Genomic DNA, 23244 nt, shown 5'->3' with positions numbered 1-23244 from the left:
CTCCAGGAAACTCCTACTTGTCCTTCTAGAATCTAGACCAGTGGCTCTCAACCACAGGCTATTCTGCCCTTCAAGGGACATTTGGCAAAGTCTAGAGACATTTTTGGTTGTCACAACTGGAGGGTGGGGGGTGGGGGGGGATGCTACTGACATCTAGTGGGTAGAGCCCAGGGCTGCTGCTAAAAGCCCTGCCATGCACAGGATGACCCCCACAACAAAGAATTATCCATTCCAAAATGTCGCTGGTGAAGGCAGAGAGGCCCTGATTAGATTAAAACTCGAGGGGGGGGGGGCGCCTGGGTGGCGTAGTCGTTAAGCGTCTGCCTTTGGCTCAGGGTGTGATCCCAGCGTTCTGGGACTGAGCCCCACATCAGGCTTCTCCGCTAGGAGCCTGCTTCTTCCTCTCCCACTCCCCCTGCTTGTGTTGCCTCTCTCGCTGGCTGTCTCTATCTCTGTCGAATAAATAAATAAAAATCTTAAAAAAAAAAAGATTAAAACTCGAACATCCCATTTTCTGTGAAAGCCTTCCTTGGCTTACCCTAATGCCCCCAATGCACCTGTATTTTAGCATTTATCTCACTGTGTGATAAGCTCTGGTTTACCTGTCTGTCTGCTCCATTAAATTATAATTGCTTCAAATGCACAGACCATCTTTTCATCTGTATATCCCCAGTGTGTAACAAAAGAGCTCATTCACTGCTTTGTAGTTAAATTTTAAGTAACTTATATTTAATAATGAATGAACAAAAAAGGACAGCAAGGAAGCAGCACTTATTCTCTTGGCTCTACCACAAAAGTCATTTAAAAATCACACAAATAATACCTGTTTGCTCCTAAAAACATTAGGAAATACAGATAAGCAAGAAGAAAAAAATAAAAAGTGATTTTTCAAATAGGCAGAGACACCATTTAAAGGGGGTAAGAGATGCGGCACCTGGGTGGCTCAGAAGGGTTAAGTGTCCGACTCGATTTCAGTTCAGATCATGATCTCAGGGTTGTGAGGTCAAGCCTTGCTTTAGGCTTTGGGCTCAGCGAGGAGCCTGCTTATCCCTTTCCCTCTGTTCCCCTCTCCCTACGCTCTCTCTCAAATAAATGAAAATCTAAAAAAAAAAAAAAGAATAAGAAGAAAGAAAAAAAAAGGGAAGAGAAAAACCCCACAGCAAATGTGAGAACTGTGGAAGGTGATACTAAGGTTTCTGCAGAACGAATTCCGATATGTACTCGGTACTTACTTGAGAACAGCAATCTCTTGAACGGTTATGGCCCTTTTATCTTTGGTTCCCATGTAGGAGAATATGTTTGGTTTGACTCTGTTAAAACAAAAACAAAACCATATGAAGTGGCACACCATTAGGAAATTCTATTTCTCATGATTTAAGGTTCAAAGTAAATAAAATCATAATAGAATAGAAGAGTAAGGAGAAACTTGATTTAAAAATGTACCCAGGAAAACATAATGTGCAAGCTAAGAAAGTAAATGATGCCTGGACAGCTCCCTTCTTAGCAGGGCTTAGGATGTTTGTGCCTATGAGAAAAACGGCCATTGGAAGACTTGGCTAGCCAGTAACCAAAAAGGAAAGAATGCACTTCCTGCCGATCATTGGCCATTCACTACATGACACGACAGTGAAGGTAAAGAGAAATTCATTCTAGATACATCATGGACCACTCTGAAAATTTTATTATCTTCAGTGTTTAATAAGTTAATAATAATGTGAAGTTTCCATAAATACATGCTATTTGTTTGCATAAAAAAGACCAAATGCTAAAAATAGGGATCTGAATATTTTTGATATAAAGATGTAAGTAAAAAAAAGAAGTAAAAAAAAAAAAAAAAAGATGTAAGTAAGCTAGTTAACTAAGAAAACTGCTCCACATGAAAAGGAAAAGGACAGGACAAATTTCTTGAACTCTGAGCATTCCCCAACTGCAGATCTCAGAGGAAGGCCCTCCACAAGGGTCTATCCTCCCAGGCCCAGGTCCAGACAGGCTCCACTGACTCCCAGAGAGCTAGCACCTAGAGTAAAATAAAATGTCCCTTAGAGGGTACCTCACCCTACTGGCTGAAATACAGCCTTACCGGCCCTGACCCCCAGTACCTCAGAATGTAGTTGCACTTGGAGAGGGCCTTTAAAGAGGTGGTTCATTTAGAATGAGGCTGCTGGGTGGGCCCTTATTCAATCTGTTCCTATGAAGAGAAAATCTGGACACACGGACTCTGGGGACGCACACACACGGAGGGAAAACCATGGGAGGACATAGAGAGAAGGTGGCCATCTATAAGCCAAGGAGAGGCCTCAGAAAAAAACCCAAACCCGCCAACACCTTGATCCTGGGACTTCTAGTCTCCAGAGCTGTGAGAAAATTCATTTCTGTTATTGAAGCCACCCAGTCTGTGGTATTTTGTTACGGTGGCCACAGCAAACCGACACACTGTGTACCATGTTTAAACTGGGTTAAGTATGTATCAAAAAGTAAACATCCGTTGCACACAGACTGGCAGTGGTGCCCATACCCACGACTGAAAAACATGAGTGAAAAACACGAGCGAAGAACATGAGTAAAGAACAAGTCTTCGACACTGGCCCATCCTCAGAGACTCACACCTGCTCTTTTTTTTTTTTTTTTTAAAGATTTTATTTATTTATTCGACAGAGATAGAGACAGCCAGAGAGAGAGGGAACACAAGCAGGGGGAGTGGGAGAGGAAGAAGCAGGCTCCTAGTGGAGGAGCCTGATGTGGGGCTCGATCCCAGAACGCTGGGATCACGCCCTGAGCCGAAGGCAGCCACCCAGGAGCCCCACACCTGCTCTTTCTGCATTCCTAGGAGGAAATCCGACTGGTCTCAAGTCTTCAATCTCCAAGCATTAAGAGTTCACAGTCTAGTTAAGCAAATCCCTGCGAACACACCAAAGTGTAGGCTTTCTAGGAAGCAAGTTAATATTTATTTTCAGCTGGATGGACCAGTATGTGAACTATTAACTTACCAAATTTCCAACTTGAATCACTAGAAATATGCACAGAGGTTAAAAAAAATTTTTTTAAATTCACCTATTGTCTAAGGAAACTATAACTGGGGGGGGCACATTTGCTATCTGTTCGCCTATCTTCCCGCTCCTTTTTCATTAGCATGGAAAGAGAAAAATGAATTCCCGTGTTGTCATTTTGTGTCAGCACAAGAATGAGATACTAACCGTAAATATTTGGACAGCACATTAATAGCATCCATGGTGTCTTTGTTTTCCTTGTACAGTACAAAGTGGCAGTAACTTCCCCTAGATTTTGGCCAAGAATGCTTTCTTGGATCTTAAAAACAAGAAAATTAAATGTTATATAAGACCATAACAAAAGTGATCTAAGCTTTTGCTTATGAAACCTACGAGCTCATTTTTTGCTAGAGAACCTCTGAGTGAGCAATCCGATCTAGTGTGACAAGAAACACAGGTTAAGTGGTTACAGCTGTGTGGGCTACAGGTATTACACTTCCTGTGATTGGAGACTCAACATGATCTGTCCATAGTCACAATCAAAAGCTGAAAGGCAGGCTGTGTGACAAATGAGTAAGACTAACCAGCAATCCTCACACAGAGCAACCCTCACACAGAGGGGTCCACTGCTCCCCAGTGGCGTTGACTTCACAAGCACGTGTCTTCTAGGTGGGTACTGGCTTTCTAGAACACACGCGGTCCAGAGGGAAACGGCACTCCAGTTGGCATCTATAAGCCTTGCCTCAACCCCAAGCCGGGAGTTCACACATGCACGCTGGATGCCTCAGAAAGGATGGGGATAAAGCTTGTGAGGAGTTGCCTCGGTGACAGGTTCAAGTTTTCCAAAGGCCGCTTCCTTCACAAAAGTTGAGTTAATCCTAGGTGGTTTACAAATGTTTACCTGACAGAGCGGCTGGCTTTCAAAATGTAATGGTCATTATCCTTGGGGAAAAAGAAACTCTAAAAATTAAGCCAGGTTAAATGTTAACTTTCAACATGAACTTCTGACCTACAAGTTACTTTGATTGTTCAACTTTTTGAAAACTGACCAACATGTCTGGGCTTTGGAGAACCTTTAAAAGTGTTCTCTTAAATGAAAATTTAAATTGTACTATCATCTACAGACATATTTTTAAAAAAATATTAGGATTTAGATTTAAACTTTGATTTTGAAAAATCAACATATTTTGGGAAAAATATGTAAGCCACAACCCCATTTCCAGACACTGTACAATAATATTCCAGCTGCAACTGTTATCTAAACACACCTAATTCACTTGATTTCTGTAACTCCATCAAAGGAAAACTGTGAAAAAAGATTTCATACAATTCTTAGAGTCTTCTTTTAAAAATGTTCCTTTGTCTTTGTCCCTAAAAATAATCCTTTAGCATGAACTCATGAATCTGCCCTCTTCAGACATTAAGAAATGTCCGGTACTGAAGCTGCTGGTACACTTGGCTTTGTCAAAACAAAAGCACTCTTGATAGGTTAGTGATTGACGCTACAACGCAAAGAACAAATGAATCAGTAAATCATCTTGGAAAACTGCCATAGCATGTATGCTCAGCTGGCTGCTTCTCCTTCCTGATAAATATGAATGTGACTCTCTTCTGTCCTGGAGAACAAACATATTATGAGGATTTCTTTGGCTCTTCGTGTGAATTCCTCGCAACGCATCCTCAGAAAATTGTGAATAAGAGGATTATTTTTGGCTTTCCTTCCAGCTCACCACAGTTAAGCAAAATTGTCTTCTACTTAGCACTTGGGAGAATAATCATTGGCATTTCATTTTCTCTACATGAAACACCAACCGCTCTTACCTGCTGCAGTTCTGACCTCTGTCCAAATGCACAGCATAAAGAGCACAAGAGAGCAATGTTTAATTGATAATAATATTAAAGTGCTTTAGAGGTGAACATGCAAATGAGCGCATGGAAAGTTTCTACCAAGGACTGTTACAGCACCTGGTAGTTATGTGGTGGGTTAACAGCCATTCAGACATTAACAATGGAATGTCGCAGAGGCAAACAGTGAACGAGGAGAGAACTCACCTACAGGTACCAGCCTCCCTGTCTCCCTCACAAGGGCATGTCAGTTCATCCTCAAAGCCGCACTGTCTGTACCCACAGGACGCAGCATAGGGTTTACGAGTGAATACAGTATGCTGTCTACCTGACACTAATATTACACTGCATGTTAACAGGAATCTAAATAAAAGCTTAAAAAAAAAAACACCTAATACAAAATGCTTCCCCATCTAGAGATTTGTTTTCACAAAGTGCTACTTGTGATTATCTTTTGGTGGTGACACTGCATGTAATTATTGTTTTGTTTTGTGTTTTTCTACGTTTTATGAGTTTCCTGAATTGAGTTATAAAGATTTTTTTATTCAATAAAAATTTGAAAAATCATTACAGAAAACAGTTCTTGAACTGATAAATTACAAGGGATTTGAGGTGATTTAAGAAACTTATCTATTTAATGCAATGTTCAGACCTTTTTTGTATCATTGACAAGTCACCTATTGTAAAAGACATTTTTGAGACAACTAGGGAAAAACTGAATGTGCACTGGGTATTGGATATTAAGAAATTATTGTTCATCATGTAGGATGTGATAATGGTTTGGGATTTTAGCCCTTAGCTGCTAAATACATACTGAAGTATTCATGAGTGAAATGAAGTGCTGTGTAGAATTTTCCTTAAAACACTCCACAAGAAAAATTAGTGGGTAGAAAAGATCAAACAAAAACAACAGAATGTTAATAATGTTTAAGGTAGTTGGTGGGTACACAGTGGTTCAATATATACTTAACACTCTGTGTGCCTGTTTGAAAATGTCCATAATGAAAAGTTAAAAAAAACTTGTGATCAGAATTGATGAAGTGGAACTTTACCTGTCCTTAATGACCCCCCTCAGGAACATTCCCAATCAACTATAATGGCGAGAAATAAATGAAGCCTCAATGCTAAGAAACTAAATGCTATTATACCTTAAGAGAAACCATGACAACCGAGTATGAGTTTTGGCTCACAGGCATGCATCTTTTATTAGCAAATCCAAGCACTGAGCATGCATACAATTATCTCCTCTGTCAATAACAGATACGAGGATTCTTTTTCTAAGTGCACTAAGTATACAAAATGGTAAGCATCTGCATTAGTTAACTGGGAATATTTTGAATAACGGAAAATCAACGAGTCTCAACTTCTGGGTGATTTGACTTTCTAAAACTCCAAATCCTTAAAATGCTAAATAGCATGTATGTAGCTTTATAATTTAAGAGAATTTAAAATAACTTTCAGACTTTTTTGAGACACTCTGATATAAAATGTAAATGCAAAGAATTCTCAGGCTGAGATCACAGGAAGCAACCTTCTGATGGTCTGATATGGCAGCACCGGTCCAGTAGAAATAGAAACCAGAGAAAAAGAAACCACATTCAGGAAGGTTCAGGTACTGAGCACAGAGATCGTCATGAATAAGGAAGGAAAAATGTAGCCCAAGAAAGAGGACACAATGGGGTAGCATGCAGAACATTCTTTCCTTCTTATTCAAGGCCATTTCCAGGATTGCATCCCTGCACACCGACCTTCCAGCTTCCTCAGGATCCTGCTCCATACACTATCATTCTCCTCCCAGAACTTCTGGCTCTTTCCCTTTTAGGGTATTAATATGCCCGGGGCTCTTCCATTTCAAAAGTTGAACTTATGCCTCCCTCTCAACCATGTTGCTTTCCTTTCTCACTCTCTTTACAGCTTACTTCTTTTAAGCTTCTTTATTTATTTAAGTAATCTCTACACCCAACGTGGGGCTCAAACTCACGACCCTGAGACCAAGAGCCGCATGCTCCTCTGGCTGAGCCAGCCAGGTGCCCCCCTTTACACCTTCTTCGAACAGCATTCCGTAATTAGTGCCTTCCCTCTCAGCCTATGGTGTAAAGTGGTTTCAAACCCTATTCCACTAGAGCTGCTATGGCAAACACACCAATGATATCTATGTGGCTAAAAACTGATGGGATATATTTCAGAGTTCTTATCTTGCTGGACCCATCTGTAATATTTTCCATGCTAAGCACTTTGATTATCGGCATTCTCTCTTCCTGTGGATTCCACAACACCAGTCCGTCCTGGGGAGTTTCCTTTTTATCTGTCTGGCCCTTCCTCTGGAGTCTGTGGATTCCTCGATCTGCGTATCCCTGCTGGGACCCACTCATTTCAGAAAGTATGCAGGAACCTCTACATGTCAAAAAAAATTTTTTTTTTTACTTAAGTCTTTTTAAAAAGTATTTTTAGAGGCATTTGGAATACATTCTATCTGAAAATATAAAGTAGTTTACCTGATTACATGGCTTAGAATAATTATATGCTATTTTCATTAAAATACCGTAAGTATGGTTTGGTAGGTCAATCAAGGTGCCCTCTCTATCCGACTGGATTAACAACATAATATTGGAGCTAAAACAGCTGGTAATTTGTGGTGTTTGGGCACCATGATTTAGAATCCACCATGCCTGTGTTTTAGGATGCATGGCTCTAGCTGAGAGAAGTTTAGGTGAGAATATTGCAAGTCTCCTAGATCACGCATGTAACAATTTATATCAGGGTATGGCAGGAAAGGAGCTCTAAAAACACTATAAACTTAGTTTTGTAATGAAGCTTTAAAAGCTAATTTATTCATATGCTAGTCAAGGTAGCCCAAAAGGATAAGCTGTCATTGGTACTGGATTCTATGTGCAGGGGCATGAAGAGTAGTCTCTGGATTCCGGCTCTCCGGCTTTTCCAATGGCGTTTAACTAAGGCACTCTCAGTGGTGGGAGTGGATCTGCAAGAGATGAACACGGGCTCTCCAGTGTCTGTCTGGGATTATGAGGAGGTGGGAGAGAACGGCTCAGACCTCTAGTCCACTTTGACCAAATGCCAAAACACCTCAAGCCCAAGAGGTTTAGAACTCTATGCAAGTAACAATCCAATGTGACCTGCCCTCATGCTTCCTGCTAACGTGAGAAATTCCTTTTACTGAAGACGTGCAAGGGAAACCGGGAGGGTGGTTCATGTCCTACAGAGCTCAGCATCTCACCCGAAAAATCGTAAAGAAATTTTTTATTTCGAAAAAAAGGAAGGTGGGTGAGGCTTAAGCATAGAAAATGTGGATAAAGACAGAACGTGAGAGATCTGGTACCACTCGCTTAAAGGTGAAAGGGTGGGAAAACTCTAAGGGCCACCGTGATGTGCAAATAAATGCCCTAACACCCTGCAGATCACAAAAGCTGGCATCCTCTAAGAAAGAAAGATCATTTCCAAGCCGCAGCCAGTCCAAACAATACGGGTTTTGCCAATCTGCTTCCTCATGACCACACTCAGCAGAATTAAGACCTTGCCCTTGAAAGAGGGCGGGTGACCATTGTGGACTGCCTCTCTACAAGGAACAGCTTGCCAGCAGCCGTCCTCAGCCTGGGCTCCTTGAGAGACTTGAGACTAAATGCACCACCGCACCCTCTCTATACCTAGGATAGTTACTAGCCAACTGCCAATCTTGGGAGAAGGCAAAAAAATCACTCAAATCACTTTTCACTGGGATTACTGCTCCTGAACAACCCCGGCAGGAGTACTATTTTATACTGTGACTCAGACATCAGAGAAATGTACAACAACCAAACCATTAGTATGCGGTTTGAGGAGTAATTAACAACTCATGCCCTCAGTCATTCCAGAACACATCATCTCATTTTTCTTGCAGTATCCACAGAGGAGTGGCCTCCGATGTCCACCTTATCCTCCTCACCTGCTCAAAATTTCGGATTTCTGTGTCACTATCCAGACTTACTGAACTGACGATATTATTTTTTTCAGGCATCACTAAACCTTATTTCTGCTCCCATTTTTCTTATACTGCCCTTATTTCACTAGAATCATAGTTACAAACAATTAAGTCTTCATCCATTCACAGAGTTAACCTAAGAGAATACTGACAAAGCACGAAGAGCGTGAATTGTCTTTTGTTACACAGTTTTGGGCGTTTTGCTCTGACAAATACATCTAGAAATAACTCTTCCCTAATAAAAGCTATCAAGGGTAGGGGACGAGGGTGAGGAAATCTCTTTTTTCCCCGTCATTTTCATTAGAATTTTGCCTGCTGATTTGGCAGATAAAAGAAGAAAAATTACCTAATTTTTCTTAAGGTTATATGCAAGTAGAAATTTTCATGGCTGTAGAAAACATATTAGAGCATAAATATCAAAGAGATTCACTGACGACACACTCATTTCAAATGAATGATATACAACGAAAGATGAACATGGGCGAAAGGGTGCTTTCCTGTATAGTCCATGCTTTTAATGCATGAGTGAAAAAACTCACGGTTGGAAAACCACAGCTCTTCCAATACAGGGACTTTGCAGAAAATATGCCACTGGGATTTTGGGTTCATCTGAAAGCTTTCTTTCCTCCATTAAGACACAGAATGAGCAATATCCTTCCATTTTCTTCTTGAATTGCTGCTGAGCCCATTCTGCTCTTCAGGGAACGTATCAAATTCCTAGGACTGCCTCCCAGGCACCACTGTAACTACAGCAAGTCTTGACTCCCATAAGAGACCTAGGGCCCCCTACCAGAAGCAGTCTGCAGGATTGCTCTGTGAATGGGAAAGCTATTATTCACCTTCTCTGAAGGAGTGACACGATCAATATCCTTTCCTGCCTAACAGCCAAGAAGCCCTTAACCATGAACGGGCACAGAGCAGGAGGAGTGGGATGCCACCCATGACCACCGGACAGAAGTAGTGCCAGGTCACTCACACACTTACTTGCCAGAGCCTTTTTCCCAGCTGCATGGTAGGCTACAATATATTTCTTCCCCTCCCTGTCCTCCGTTTTTGTCTCTAATCCTGGAAACAGAGATTTAATTGCTTGATGGATGACGGTTCTTTTCTCTTTGGTGTCCTCAATAACCTATTAAAAACAGAAATAACGTGACTACTGATTTAACAAACATCAAACAGGGAAATATTACTAATGAGTCAGTAAAAACACGAGTCATGTTATCAACTGTGCAAAGTAACAGAAGTCCACACGTAGGATTTCAGGATCTTTCAGAGCTTCGCAATGCTGCACATCTTCAGAGCCTATTTACTGAGCAGGACCATCTGCCAGGCGCTGTACCAAGAACTTCGCAGTCATCGGCTTATTTAATCCCCATCATCTCCTTACCATGCCACCCCCATACCTACTTGGAGAGAAGGAAAACAAGGCTGAGAGAAGTAAAGGCATGTGTCCCAGGTCACACAGCTGGAGGACAGCGGCGCCACATGTGAAATCCAGGCTGGTGTGACTCCGGAGGCACCCATCACAGACACTTCTGCTCAGGGACTCAGAGCTCACAGACAGCAATGTCAGCAAGCTGGGCCTTTTGAGAGATCAGAAACTCCACTCCCTTGAACAGTCCAATCTACAGCTGCCCCACAATGAATCCTATTTTATACTGATGACGTTCTAGCACATTTGTTCACAATACAAAACAAAATCAACATCTAGAAAATGTAAACTTATTAGTTATAGAACTATTGTTCAGGGGCGCCTGGATGGCTCAGTCGGTTACACAACTTGACTCTTGATTTCGGCTCAGATCATGATCTCAGGGTCATGGGACCGAGCCCCACGTTGGGCTCCAGCTCTGCACTGGGGGTGGAGTCTGCTTAGGATTCTCTCTCTCCCTCTGCCACCCCCCACCCCCACCAGCTGCACCCATGTTCTCTCCTGAAAAGAAAAGAAAAGAAAAGAAAAGAAAAGAAAAGAAAAGAAACTGTTGTTCAATTTCTGAATGTGTCTCACACTAAGAAGTACATTTCTCACCTGGATTCGACAGCCAGAAATATGTATGTATATATGCCTTACTAAAAATCTAAAAAAAATCTGACCAAACAGTATTTATCCTTACTGTGTACAATGCAGTTATTTTCTATTTTATCGTTCTGCATTTACACAAATATTGGTTAAGACGTACTAAATTGATTCCATGATCCACTAAGGACTGCAACCTGCAAGCTGAAAAACACAGGATACACGAAACTACTTGCTAAACTTAATAATATTTTGTAAAGTTAAAAACGTAAAAGAAAACAAACTACATTATAATTACAGGCACATGACATTTTCATATCAAAACATGAGTCTAGATCCGGCATTTACTGAGAACACTGAGTTGGAATCACACTGTGCACATGACCGAATACGTATTTAGACTTCAAAAATCGGCAAGTCCATCCTCATTTTACAAACAAGGAAATTTGCCCAGGGTTCATCTTTAAAGGTAAAAACTTTCAGTAGATGACTGTAAATTGTGTCATCCACACAGGAAAATGCACATTATGGGGTTAAGATCTACCACTGCATTACGTAAGCGAGAGAAACCGGAAGCATCCTCCTGGACTGCTCTCGAGAACAATTCTTAGTTTTCTCTTTGGCACTGCTGAAGATTTTGTCCATAGGTAAATTCAGCAATTGACGAACCCCAAAATTACAACACACTTTTGGGACATTTCGGTGCAGAGGAAGAGGAGATGAGGATTGGGTGCAGATAATGAATTCTGAAAAGTTATGGTAAACTCTGGTTAACTGGGAGTGATGGAAGGGGGAATTTTAGACAACCCCAAATCAAGTAAGTCATTAAACTATGGTACAAAATGAATTTAACATAAACTTAACATTCTAAAAATCTTGTGCTACAAGATTCTTAAAATCTTATCACCTAGAGCTGCTCTGTCCCATATGGCAGCCATGAGCGACAGAGGCAACCGAGCACCTGACATGTGGCTAGTCGTGCCGAGCTATGTTACCAGCATAAAAGAACACTGGATCCTGCCCATTAAGTAGGAAAAAAAAAAAGTAAAACATCTGATTTGTAATTGTAAAAAAATATTACCAATTGAAATGATATTTTTTTATTTTTTTAAAGATTTATTTATTCCAGAGAAAGTGTGACAGCGAGTGAGAGACCAAGTGTGGGGGGAAGGGCACAGGAGAGGTAGAATCGCAAGCAGACTCCCAGCTGAGTGCAGAGCCCAGTCTGGGGCTGGATCTAACGACCCCGAGACCGTGACCTGAGCCGAAATCACGAGTCGGATGCTTAACTGACTAAGCCACATAGGTGTCCTGAAATGATATTTTAAATGTACTAGGGTAAATAAAACACAGTTAAAATTAATTTCACCTGTCTCTTATTAAGTTCTTAGAAGGTTTAAAATTAAATACATGGCTCACATTATAATTCCACTGGACAGCACTGAGAAGAATAAAATTTTCATAACAAAAGCTTTTGAAAAGGTATCCACTATTCCATTTGGTAGCTGAGCTCTTCTTTTCCTCAACAGCAGAAGCAGACTCAAGTTGAGCAAAAAATTTCCCTTCTCTCTTTCCCCAACTCCTCTCCCTTCAAAGACCCACCTGAGAGCCAGAGGCTGCAGGAGGCTCAGCCAGAGCCACAGCCTCCCTATCAGGCCACACATCTCCTTGTCAGGCTGTCCCAGCCCTCTGGCTACAGACACCATGTGACAGAAAGGCGACTCTGTGGTTCCAAACAACACATTTCTTTGTTGATTTGTGGTCATATATAAAATTTTCTTAAAATAAAAACATAGCTTCTTTTTTTGGCTATAGTTTATCTAGATACTGGTTATCTGCCACTGATAAAAACATTTTTATTTTTTTTTTAAAGATTTTATTTATTTATTTGACAGAGAGTGCCAAAGAGCACAAGGAGGGGAATGGCAGAGAGGGAGTAAGAAGCAACTCCCTGCTGAGCAAGAAGCCTGATAAGGGGCTTGATCCCAGGTCACTGGAATCATGACCTGAGCCCAAGGCAGACGCTTAACCAACTGAGCCACCCAGGTGCCCCGAAAAAAACATTTTCAGTGTAATGCTCTTTTAGATCAAATAGAGCAAGGTCATCCTTTTGTTAACAACTGTAATTTTTCTAATAAACCCTTAGATATGTTCACCCAAAAAGAAGCAATCAAAACCCTAAAAAACCTTTCCATACATTTTTGTGCTATTTACCTCAATGGCAACACTGGTTTCCTTATTTTTAAAAAGCTGGAGCTCTTCTAAACGCTGCTTTTCTTCGGCGGTCAAAACTGCAAATACGTCTTCTGAAGGATCCTTGAAAATAATGATGAGACCCCAGGGAGTCACGTAAAGAATTCAAAGCTGTCAGAGATCGCTATCTCTAGGATCTCTAGAAAATGCTATTTTACACAGAAAGTGACTTTTGCTGGAGAGCTGCTCTTACCTCCTCATCCACTGGGACAGACAAGTCATCCAAATGGCTGATCTTTCCATCTTTCCCTATTTCGTGAACAACAAAGTCGGAGTATCTGATGAAAAGAAAACACAAACTTTCAAAGCATTAACAGTTTGCTTCCTATTAATTTTAGGAGAAAGGTTATCAACATTAAGCCTTGCTATTGTACACAGCAGGGATTTTTTAAAAAATCTTAAAAATAAAATAAATTAAAAAATAAAAAAAGAATCTTCAGTACAAAGTTCATATGGAGTTATTTCTTCTGATTTCTTACTGAATTCTAAGCCACAGTTGGCTTTGTATTAGAATGTAAAGAAAAGACCCTCTGAACTTCTAGAATACTCTTTCAGAGAAACGCATAAACTAAAGCTTAGTAATGTTACAGAGACAGTCCATACTAAAGTGAATCATAAAATATGGCATGGTTAATTAAATCAGAACCCAATAAATCTACCATGAACCAACCTGAAGCTTACCTTTATGCTAAATACTCTACACACATTATTTAAAATCCTCTCAAGAACCCCAAGGTGGCATTAGGGCCCGTTTTTTGGACAAGGCTACCGAGGCTCTGAGTTAAGTAAATGCAGTCACATTCACACCCAGATCCGTCTGGCTCCAAAGACTACCTGCTTTCTACTGTAGATGTGGCACATTTAGGTGAAGGAGTTAAGTTTAAGATTTGAAGACCAATTGAAGAGAAAACTTAAAACCATTTAAAATAACTTAAAGAAGTGAACAGCACTCATTCACATGTGAGCAAGGCATGCCTGCCACTAAAATTATTCTTATTTACTCATTTTATCTTTAAATGGCTTCATGTGCCTATTCAGGCAGCTCTCCTCCATCCTAGTCCTTTGTGACCACCAGTAAACAATCTTTGGGAACAGAAAGCTAAATAGAAGACCTATTGCTGATTTCTTTCTCGAGAAAAGAACAAATAGAAGGAAAATAATGTGACACGTAAATGAAACATACCTTTCTTTCAAGATGCCTGAGAATCCCTGATGGGAACTTACAAACTTGGTGATGCCAACGTCAAGTTCAGTGAGGCCGTGCTTCATCATGTCTGCAAAACTCTCAGTTTCCTCCCCTTCCTCACCCTCCTCAGAAAGGCCATCTTCTTCCTCCTCTTCCTCTTCTTCCAACTGCACATCAGAATTCTTTCCACCCTCTCCGGCGCTTACAGCTGCGGGTGGCTCAGGCACGTGCACGCCACCGGGCGGAGAGACGTGCTCCAGCCCGTCCTGACCTGCGGTCAGACAGTGGTCCAAGACCTTCTGTCTTTTTGCCTCCTCAGCTGGGGCCACACTGTCATTATCTTCGACAGCATGAGACCCACGTTTCAGCGACACACCAGTCACTTCTGTCATCTCCATTTTTAAGGTTCCAAGAAAACATTTAAGAGAACCTTTTAGGAAGAAAGAGAGAGACAGAAGTAACAATTACTTCGGTTAAGAGGTGGGTTTCAGCAAAGAGGCAGTTAACTTTGTTCCTAGGGTCCTAAAATTCATTTATTAAAACAATCCTTCCTGATGCTGGCATATACCTTTGGTGGCACAGAGAAATGGCACAACACTTCTGCACAGAATGTGAGAGTGTGCATCAAAAACCTTAAAAAAATGTATGTCCTTTGACTCAGAAATACTACTTGCAGGGAGTATCTTAAAATAATTAAAATGCTTAAATTTTTCATTAAGTGCTTCAAGTTTTAGCTGTTAGGATACTCATCTCAGTGCTTTTATATTAGCAAAAAACTAAGAACAACAATGCCAGGGAACATAAACTAAACAATACGTAGAAACCATGAGAATAGAAACTGGGAAAGGTGGTTACTTCTAGGACAGGGTATGGGTAGGCTGGGCACAATAGGGAGACTTTCTGTTTTTACTGAATACCATAGTCAGGTTACTTGAACTTTGTTTCACGAAGATTACTATCCTTTCGAAAAACCGATCAAATAAAAATAGTGCATAAATACACTTACTGACATGAACGCATACTCATACCATATTAAAAAGGCAAGGGGGATGCAGAGTTCTTTAATGGGTACAGAGTTTCAGTTCTGCAAGATTAGAAAGAGTTCTGCATACTGGTTGCCCAACACTGTGAATGTACGTAACACTACTCATACTCAACTGTATGCTTAAAAATGAATACGATGGGGGTGCCTGGGTGGCTCAGTCAGTTAAGCGTCTGCCTTTGGCTCAGGTCATGATCCCAGGGTCCTGGGATCAAGCTCTGCGCTGGGCTCCCTGCTCAGGGAGGAGTATACTTCTCCCTCTGCCCCTCCCCCTGCTTATGCTCTCTCTCAATTAAATAAATAAACTCTTACAAAAAAAAACATGAATAAGATAATGTTACATGTTCTCTGTATTTTGCCACAATTTAAACAACACAGATTATCATTTAACCAGCCCACACACAATGTAATGAGGGGAAGTCTAAGAAGCCATACAGACTTCCCGGTACTAAGCAGCTTGCCAGAGGGATAACATGTGGCAATCAAAATAAATACATTTATCTAAATTGATCTTACTTGGTGCTCTTGGTGAAATAAGGACAGAAGCTTTCCTATGTTAATTATATAGAGAGATGATATAATTAACATGCTACGAACTTCGTAAACAAACTCATAATGAACATAAATGAGCAGAAAATTAATATTCTAAGGTTCTCCAAGGCCTCGTTAACAAGAAACCCAACTACAGAAGCATCTACAGCAGATTAATAATAACAATGAACTAAAGTTTAAGAATCCACATTTGCAGGGTGCCTAGCTGGCTCAGTCAGAAGAGAGTGTGACTCTTGATTCCCGGTTTGTGAGTTTGAGCTTCATGTTGGGTGTAGGGATTACTAAAAAAAAAAACTAAATAAATAAATAAAACTTAAAAAAAAAAAAAAAAAAAGAGGGTACAGCCAAAACTGAGCCAAGAAATGAGTACAACATGATCTAAAGCTGAGGCAAGGGCGAAAGAAAGGAAGTTTGGATTCAGGGACATTTAGGAGGTGGTAGGAACAGGACTGGATGACAAATGTGGGCAGAAAGAGGAACACTCCAAGATGACTCAGGTTTTCTGCCTTGGGGACCTGAGAGGGCAGGGGAGCTCTTCCTGGCACGGAAACCCCAGGCAGAGAAGCAGGTGGTGGGAGAAGACAAGCCCACCTATGGTCATGTGGTGTCGCAGGTACCTTGGAACATCCCGAAGCCAGGCACTACACTGCGTTCCCCATACTCTTACCCCCAACCTGCAATGGCTTCCCAGTGATGATAAAAGGTTCCTAGCTGACATGCCAGGATCCACCAGGACATCCCCATACCCCCCAGCCCAGAGCTCCCAGTGGGGAGGAAGCACAGCCAGTAACAGCCACATCAGCAGGCTGGCTCAGGGACTTTATGGTCAGCAGGATGTCTCCCTCCTTCCCAGAATGCAGAGGATTCATTAAGCTCCTTCTCCACAACTGATGGTCATAAGCCTTGGCGGGAACATCAATTATTTCCTCTGCAGAAATGTCCGCACCGTCCTGCATTGGCACTGCCCATCATCTAGAGACCCATACCATGATCTCCCACACGCCTCCAACAACTCAGGCCCTGCCCCAGTGGGTGCCTGTTTCCTGCCTGACTGCTCATGAGCCCTCTCTGGATATTTTGTAGACTTCTTAGAGCTGGTGCTGAAACTGTTCCCCACCTACAGAGATCAAAGACACACTAAACAGCAAATCTCTAAGGAAACAGTGGACCTGGACAATCAACCACCATGAATGGCCACCAACATCACAACAAATAGACAACCAGACACATTGCATGTCCCTGAAAGCACATGCTATTATCTGTGAAGCACTCCTTTTTTTTTTTTTTAATCTTACTTATTTATTTGACAGAAACAGCTAGAGAGGGAACACAAGCTGGGGGAGTGGGAGAGGGAGAAGCAGGCTCCCCGCTGAGCAGGGCTCAATCCCAGGACCTTGAGATCACAACCTGAGCCGAAAGCAGACGCTTAATGACTGAGCCACCCAGGTGCCCCTTTGTGAAGTATTCTTACTGATTGGAAGGCGATGCCTAATTGGTAGGTCAGATGGCATACAGGGACAGAAGATTTTAAACACCATCACAGGGAAGGAACCAGCAAAATTCGGAATGTGGGAAACTCTACAAGGACAAAGACAGTTCCTTCACTAATAAACGATAATGGAAAAAGAGGGAGGGGAACTTACAGGTAAGCTTATAAAGAATGCAATGAGTGGATCCTTCTTTAAACAAGTCAACTATTTAAAAAAGTGTTTGGGGCAATCAGAGATGCAGAAATACTGGGGATATATGATAACATTAAGGTATTATTGTCAATTTTTTTTAAGAGAGAGAGCAGGAGCATGCAAGAATGTGTAGAGGAAGAGGGAGAGACAGAATCTCAAGCAGGCTCTCACCCAGCTGGAGTCCAACACAAGGCTCCATCCCACCACCCTGAAATCATGACCTGAGCCGAAATCAAGAGTCGGAGAAGAGTTGGACACTTCACAGACTGAGCCACCCAGGCGCCCCAGTATTGTCAACTTTTTAAGGTGCGATTATGTTACTGTGGTTACATTTAAAAATAGAATCCTTATGTTTTAGAGATACAAACTGAAATATTTATGGTTGAAAATTATGAAGTCTGGAATTTGCTTTAGAATAATTTACCAGTGGTGAATGGAAATGGAGCAGGTATAAATTTGAAACCAGGTAGGTAATTACCAAAACCTGAGTGATGGGAACATCACATCTACTCTGAGCTTTTATTTTTATTATAAAAATTTTCAAACCTACAAAGTATAAAGATACACAAACTATTCTGTTCCAATCAAACCACTGATTTTTTCCATTCTTCTGTCCCGCCCTCTCCCATCACCTATTCTTCAAACAGGCCCCAAGAAACCGTCTCTTCCACCCTCACTTCTTTAAGTGCCCCAAACCTCAGTATCTGTGAGCCACCACTCAACACTCTTGCTCACTGGTCCTGCTCCATGATCCTTGCTAGACCCCAACCAAGTACCAACCCTACTGTCCAGGTCTGTGCTCCTGGTTGCTGCTGGAGAAAACCACACCCGGTCAGGAGAGTTCCTCTCACGACAGCCATCCCTGGTCAGGACTGGCTTCTCCAACTCCTGCTGGCCATTCAAAAAGAAAACAGGGATCCTCTGACAGACACAACTCTTTCCAGCATCTTCACAAGACCACTTATCATAACCATTTCCCTAAATATGGCAACCCTCTTAAAAGAAGTCCGTAGTCATTTGAACACCCACTTCATCCCCCTCAACACTCACTCACCCCGCACCCTGCACTGGGCATTCTTCCAGGCACACGAAAGACGTTGTAGCGAATCAACTCATGCCCCACCGTGTGGAGCTAGCGCTGGCGGGGGGGAAGGGGGGGGAAGATCTAGCTTCTGCCTCCAACACACCACTCAAATTGTTTCTTTAAAGTTCAGTGATGGCTTCCTTGTGCCCAAACCACAGCCACTCCATCCTTGTTCTAACTGACATCTTTTCCCAACTGGACATGGTTCACCGCTTCACTTCCTTGAAAGTCTGCTTCTACTCCTCACCTTTCTCCTGCCTCTCAAGGTGCTCTTTTCCCCTCCTTCTCTGCTGCCACTTAAATGTGGACATCTCTAGCTTCCTACCCGAGTCTTGTTCCCTGCTCACTCTCCAATTTTTCAGGCCAAGACCCATCTCCAACTTCCTGCTTTGCTTGAGGGTCCAAAGCAACAATGATGACAGCTAAGCAACTGCGGAGTGAGCTCATTCAAGCCTCTCCTCGGCCCTATGGCTCAGGGGGGTCATGAGCATCCCCCGAAATTACGCATCTGGCTCCACTTTACCCAGCTCGGAAGAGCTGAACCAAATGGTCAAATTCAACATGGCCTAAACTGATCTGCGTTTCGCACCACCAACACACATTTTTTGTGCGTGTTTAAACTGCGCCTCTTATCTCAGGGGATGCTGCCACCTAAGTCCGAGTATGGTCATCACCCCAACTCCTTGCTCTCCCCTCTGCCCACGTCAGTGATTTCATGCATACAATTCTGTGAGGTTTAGAACAGCACTGTTAGGCCTACCATCCCTGGAATGAGAATATAGGCAGATCATGCATATGAAGTATCACCCACTGGTTTCAACCCAATCGAGGTTCTGCCGTTTACTACGTGGATCACTTATCCTCTCTAGGCTGAGGTTTCTTTCTCTGTAAAGCTGAAAAATGATGACTTGCTCAGAGGTCTGTAATAGCTGTTCCTATTCAACTGTTGGTCATTAATATTTATTATGGATGGTTTACACAGCAGAACTGTATTGCTGAGTCTGGGGAAAAAACAAAGCTTCTCATGCTTCTTTTGTTCTCTGGGCTAATGATTAAACATGGTCTCCTCCTTCAAATACCATTTAATTTTAAGAGACCCTCACAGCACTGCCAACAGCACCAAATAAACAGGCTTTTAATATTTTTTGGCAGTCTTTTTCTTGATACTTGTGGACACTTGCCTAATCTCTTTTTCTTGTTATATTTAACTGTAAAGACAAGCTCATTAACTAATCTCACTGTTGTGTTTCAAATTAAATTATAGTTTTCATTTGTTTTAGCCAATGGCCCTATCACAGACATTAATTATTAAAGTATACATAGCACCAATGATTATAAATCTGTTAATATATATTTTGCTAAGTTCTTTCAGTGGGCCTAGAAGACGAAAACATATTTAACTGGAACAGCTGTGCACACTTCTGGACTAGGAGAAAGAGAACTCAAATTAGTATCATTTTCATGAGCAAAAACTATATAGAAGGGAAGACTAAAATGCAATGTAATTTTTAAATGGGCAGAGAGAGGGAGCAGATCCTGTGAATATGGAAGAGGCTGGGAAGAATTCAATCAGAAAGATAAAACCACCCTGACTGCCCCAGTATGATTTTCCTAAGGAAATCAGTTTTGCATTCAGGAAAATCCAAATATACATATTCAAGTGTTGTACCTCACAGCTGTAAAAAAATGGCTGGCTTTTTAAAAAGGGGAGGAAGGGTGGAGGGTACAGCTTGATGAGTTTTTTTAATGTTATTTTTAAAAATGTTTTTAAAACATGTTATGCTGCACAAATATGTAATCCAGAATACTAATGACAGTCAAGTAATATAGACCAGAAGCTTGATTCTACCACCGAGAAGAGAAAGAAATCTACTGATCCTTTCCGATGAACTTCAAAGTCCTACACAATTTTTTGAAGGGAGTACTAAGATACTGGGGTTTTGTCTCTTTTATACTTCAAATGACCCAAGTGAGATTAGGACAATTACAATTTTAACAATATTTTAAAGGCTTCTTCATTAAGATATTAGATTCACCAATAGGCTTTCTTTACATACTCAACAAAAAAAGTTTAGCATTCTCAAAACTGTAATACAACACTAACAGTCCCTTAACATTATTTTCTGCAAAATGAACATTTTAAAAAAGCCATAGTTGTCTTAATCCTACCTACATTCGGAATACAACATCCACTTTTTAAATGCATCCATCCTCTGCAAACTATCAATAATCCCTCTAGCTCACAATAAACAGCCCTTTGCTCAGGGCAGAGCACACATAACACTCTAATATGCAAAATTATTAAATCCATTAGATTCATTAATTCCACAAATATTTGTGCACCCCTTATGAGTCGGGCACTATTCTAGGCACTGAGGACAAACAATTTCTTGCCCTCACTAATTTTACATTTATTTAAGGATATATCATTGAATAAAATAATCTCAGAAACATGCACACATAATAGCTACAAATAAAGCAGAGTAAAGGGAAGGAGAGAAAGGAGGTGCTCTTTAATGTACCATCTTTAAGGAGGTGTCTTTTGAACCACGACTTGATGGAAGAACTAGACACAAAAAGATGTGTGTGGGGAGAGTTCCAGGCAGTGGGACCAGCACAAGTAAAGGACCTGAGTCAGGAGCAAACAATCAACAGACCAGCTGGATTGTAATTTCTGTCTCCTACTTGGGGGCAAAAGCTATGTTTTATTAATACTTGCATCGCCCCAGCCTCTACCAAAAGTTATGTGCAAAAGTTGTTGGGGGCCCCCAGGGAGCTCAGTCGGTTAAGCCTCTGCCTTCAGCTCAGGTCATGATCCCAGGGTCCTGGGATCCAGCCCCGCATAGGTCGGGTTCCCTGCTCAGTGGGGATTCTGCTTCTCCCTCTCCCTCTGCCTGCTGCTCCCCCTACTAGTGCTCTCTCCCTCTGTCAGATAAACAAAATCTTTAAAAAACAAAACACACACAAAAAACAAAAGGAGTTGCTAAGTTAATATATACAGACTGTTGGCTACTTGCCTAACGATTTTTGAACAAAATCACTGCCTATCCATCCCCTTTTGGGTATGAGTGTACTGGATGCTTTTTGACAGATCCCTCAATTGTCAAGGCATCCCCAAGCCAAGGGGGCATGCCTGTTTTCACAGATCAGATTGGAGACTGGAGAAACACACACACACACACCCGTCGTAAACCTGCGTTTTCCGAATGAAAAAAAAAAAAAAAGTGGTCTGACAACGCGGTCAAATATTTGACAAACCAAATTCTCCAAACCCGACTTCCTGGCAGGCGCTAATAACCCAGGCAATAAGGATATCTTTCTAAACCTCTCAATGCAGGGCTGGCGGTTGTCCTTAACCGGTGCGGGTGAGTTTTCAACAAGCACAGCAGCACCTCCAACATCCACTCATTAAACACAGATCCGGCGGAGGGCTGGAGAAAAACACTCCTCGGCCCCAACCTGTTCGCTGCCACTCTGGGAAACGTGTAGAAAACAAGCAGTCAGCTGAGCGCCTGCCTGGCGTGCAGCAAGCTCGCAAGAAGTAGTGATGGATGAAATCGAGGACGAAAGCACGTGGGCTTTACCCTGCAGAAGACTGGCCCCGCAAAACACCTGAGCTCTAAAGGGCTCCGGGATATAGGCGGTTTTCTCCCCAGCGAGAAGAGTTTAGGGAGCGTCCGGGGCAAAGAAAGGGAGGAAAGGGGCCTGGATCGGCGAGCGGGCAGCCGCGCGGGGAGGCGGGAGGGCGCGGCGCCCCCTGCCGACCGGCGGCGGGAGGGGGGCGGGGCTGGCAACGCCGGAGTAGGACCGCGGGGCTCCAGCCGCGCTCCCGCGGGCACGGTCCGTAATGGAGGCGCAGCGGGCGCGCCGCGGGTTTAGGCCGCGGCCGGGACGCCTTCCCAGTCCGCACTGCCCCTCGGGGCGGGGCCCTGGGGACCGCGGAGCCCGGGGGCTGCGGCGACGCCGCGCACTTACCCGGGGCCTGGGAGCGCGGCGGGGGCCGGGCGGCGAGGGGGCAGGCGTGCTGCTTCGGGCGCAGGAGGGCGGCGGCGGTGGTGAAGGCCACTCGGAAGAGCCTGCTGCGAGGGCGCCCCGGCATAGGCAGCTCGGTCAGCGCCTTCAGCCCGTGCGGCCCGGAGCGCGCGGGTGGGCTCGCCGGCGGCCGAGCTCTCACACGTGCGGCGCACCGACGCGCAGCGGCTAATCGGCCCCACCCCCAGGGCGGAGCCCGGCCTCCGCCGCCGGCCCCGCCCCCACGGCGGCCCGGAGGGGCAAGGCCCCGCCCCCTCCCGGCCGCCCAGTGTCCCAGCGTCAGCGGTGCGGCCTAGCCAGCTGAGGTTCCGGGAGATCCCTGGGGCCCATTCGCCTGGGCTTTGACCGGGGCAAACAGTGATTTCATCGTGCACCAAAGAGTCCTTTAGACAGTCTCTAGGACTTCTAAAGCGGCTATGGCCTTACGAATGTTTGATGTATTTTAGTGTTTCTTCCGGATAGTTAAGCCCCTTTTGCGTGGCTCTCCACACGCAGCCAATTTAATGAAAAGACTAACTTTAGGGACTATACTGTTCTATATATAATTCCTTCAAAGTGCAGAGAATCCAAGAGAACCATTTTCCCATT

At 42.9% G+C, this 23244-nt stretch overlaps 1 protein-coding gene across 1 annotated transcript in view; it reads right to left on the bottom strand.

Moving 5' to 3' along the window:
- Window positions 1-22848, bottom strand: part of PUS7 (pseudouridine synthase 7) — a 59811-nt gene extending 36963 nt beyond the window's left edge. The window contains exons 1-7 of the mRNA XM_026503878.4: window positions 22600-22848; window positions 14262-14694; window positions 13272-13356; window positions 13040-13141; window positions 9793-9937; window positions 3195-3306; window positions 1233-1310 (exon numbers count right to left, since the gene is read on the bottom strand). Coding sequence (XP_026359663.1) covers window positions 1233-1310; window positions 3195-3306; window positions 9793-9937; window positions 13040-13141; window positions 13272-13356; window positions 14262-14694; window positions 22600-22723 — 1079 coding nt within the window. The 5' untranslated portion in view covers window positions 22724-22848. The remainder of the gene's footprint in view (window positions 1-1232; window positions 1311-3194; window positions 3307-9792; window positions 9938-13039; window positions 13142-13271; window positions 13357-14261; window positions 14695-22599) is intronic.
- Between the last annotated feature and the right edge of the window lie 396 nt (window positions 22849-23244).

Source organism: Ursus arctos, unplaced genomic scaffold (assembly GCF_023065955.2).
Source record: "Ursus arctos isolate Adak ecotype North America unplaced genomic scaffold, UrsArc2.0 scaffold_3, whole genome shotgun sequence".
In the NCBI taxonomy this organism is placed as follows: Eukaryota; Metazoa; Chordata; class Mammalia; order Carnivora; family Ursidae; genus Ursus; species Ursus arctos.
This window is presented reverse-complemented; position numbering and strand designations above follow the sequence as displayed.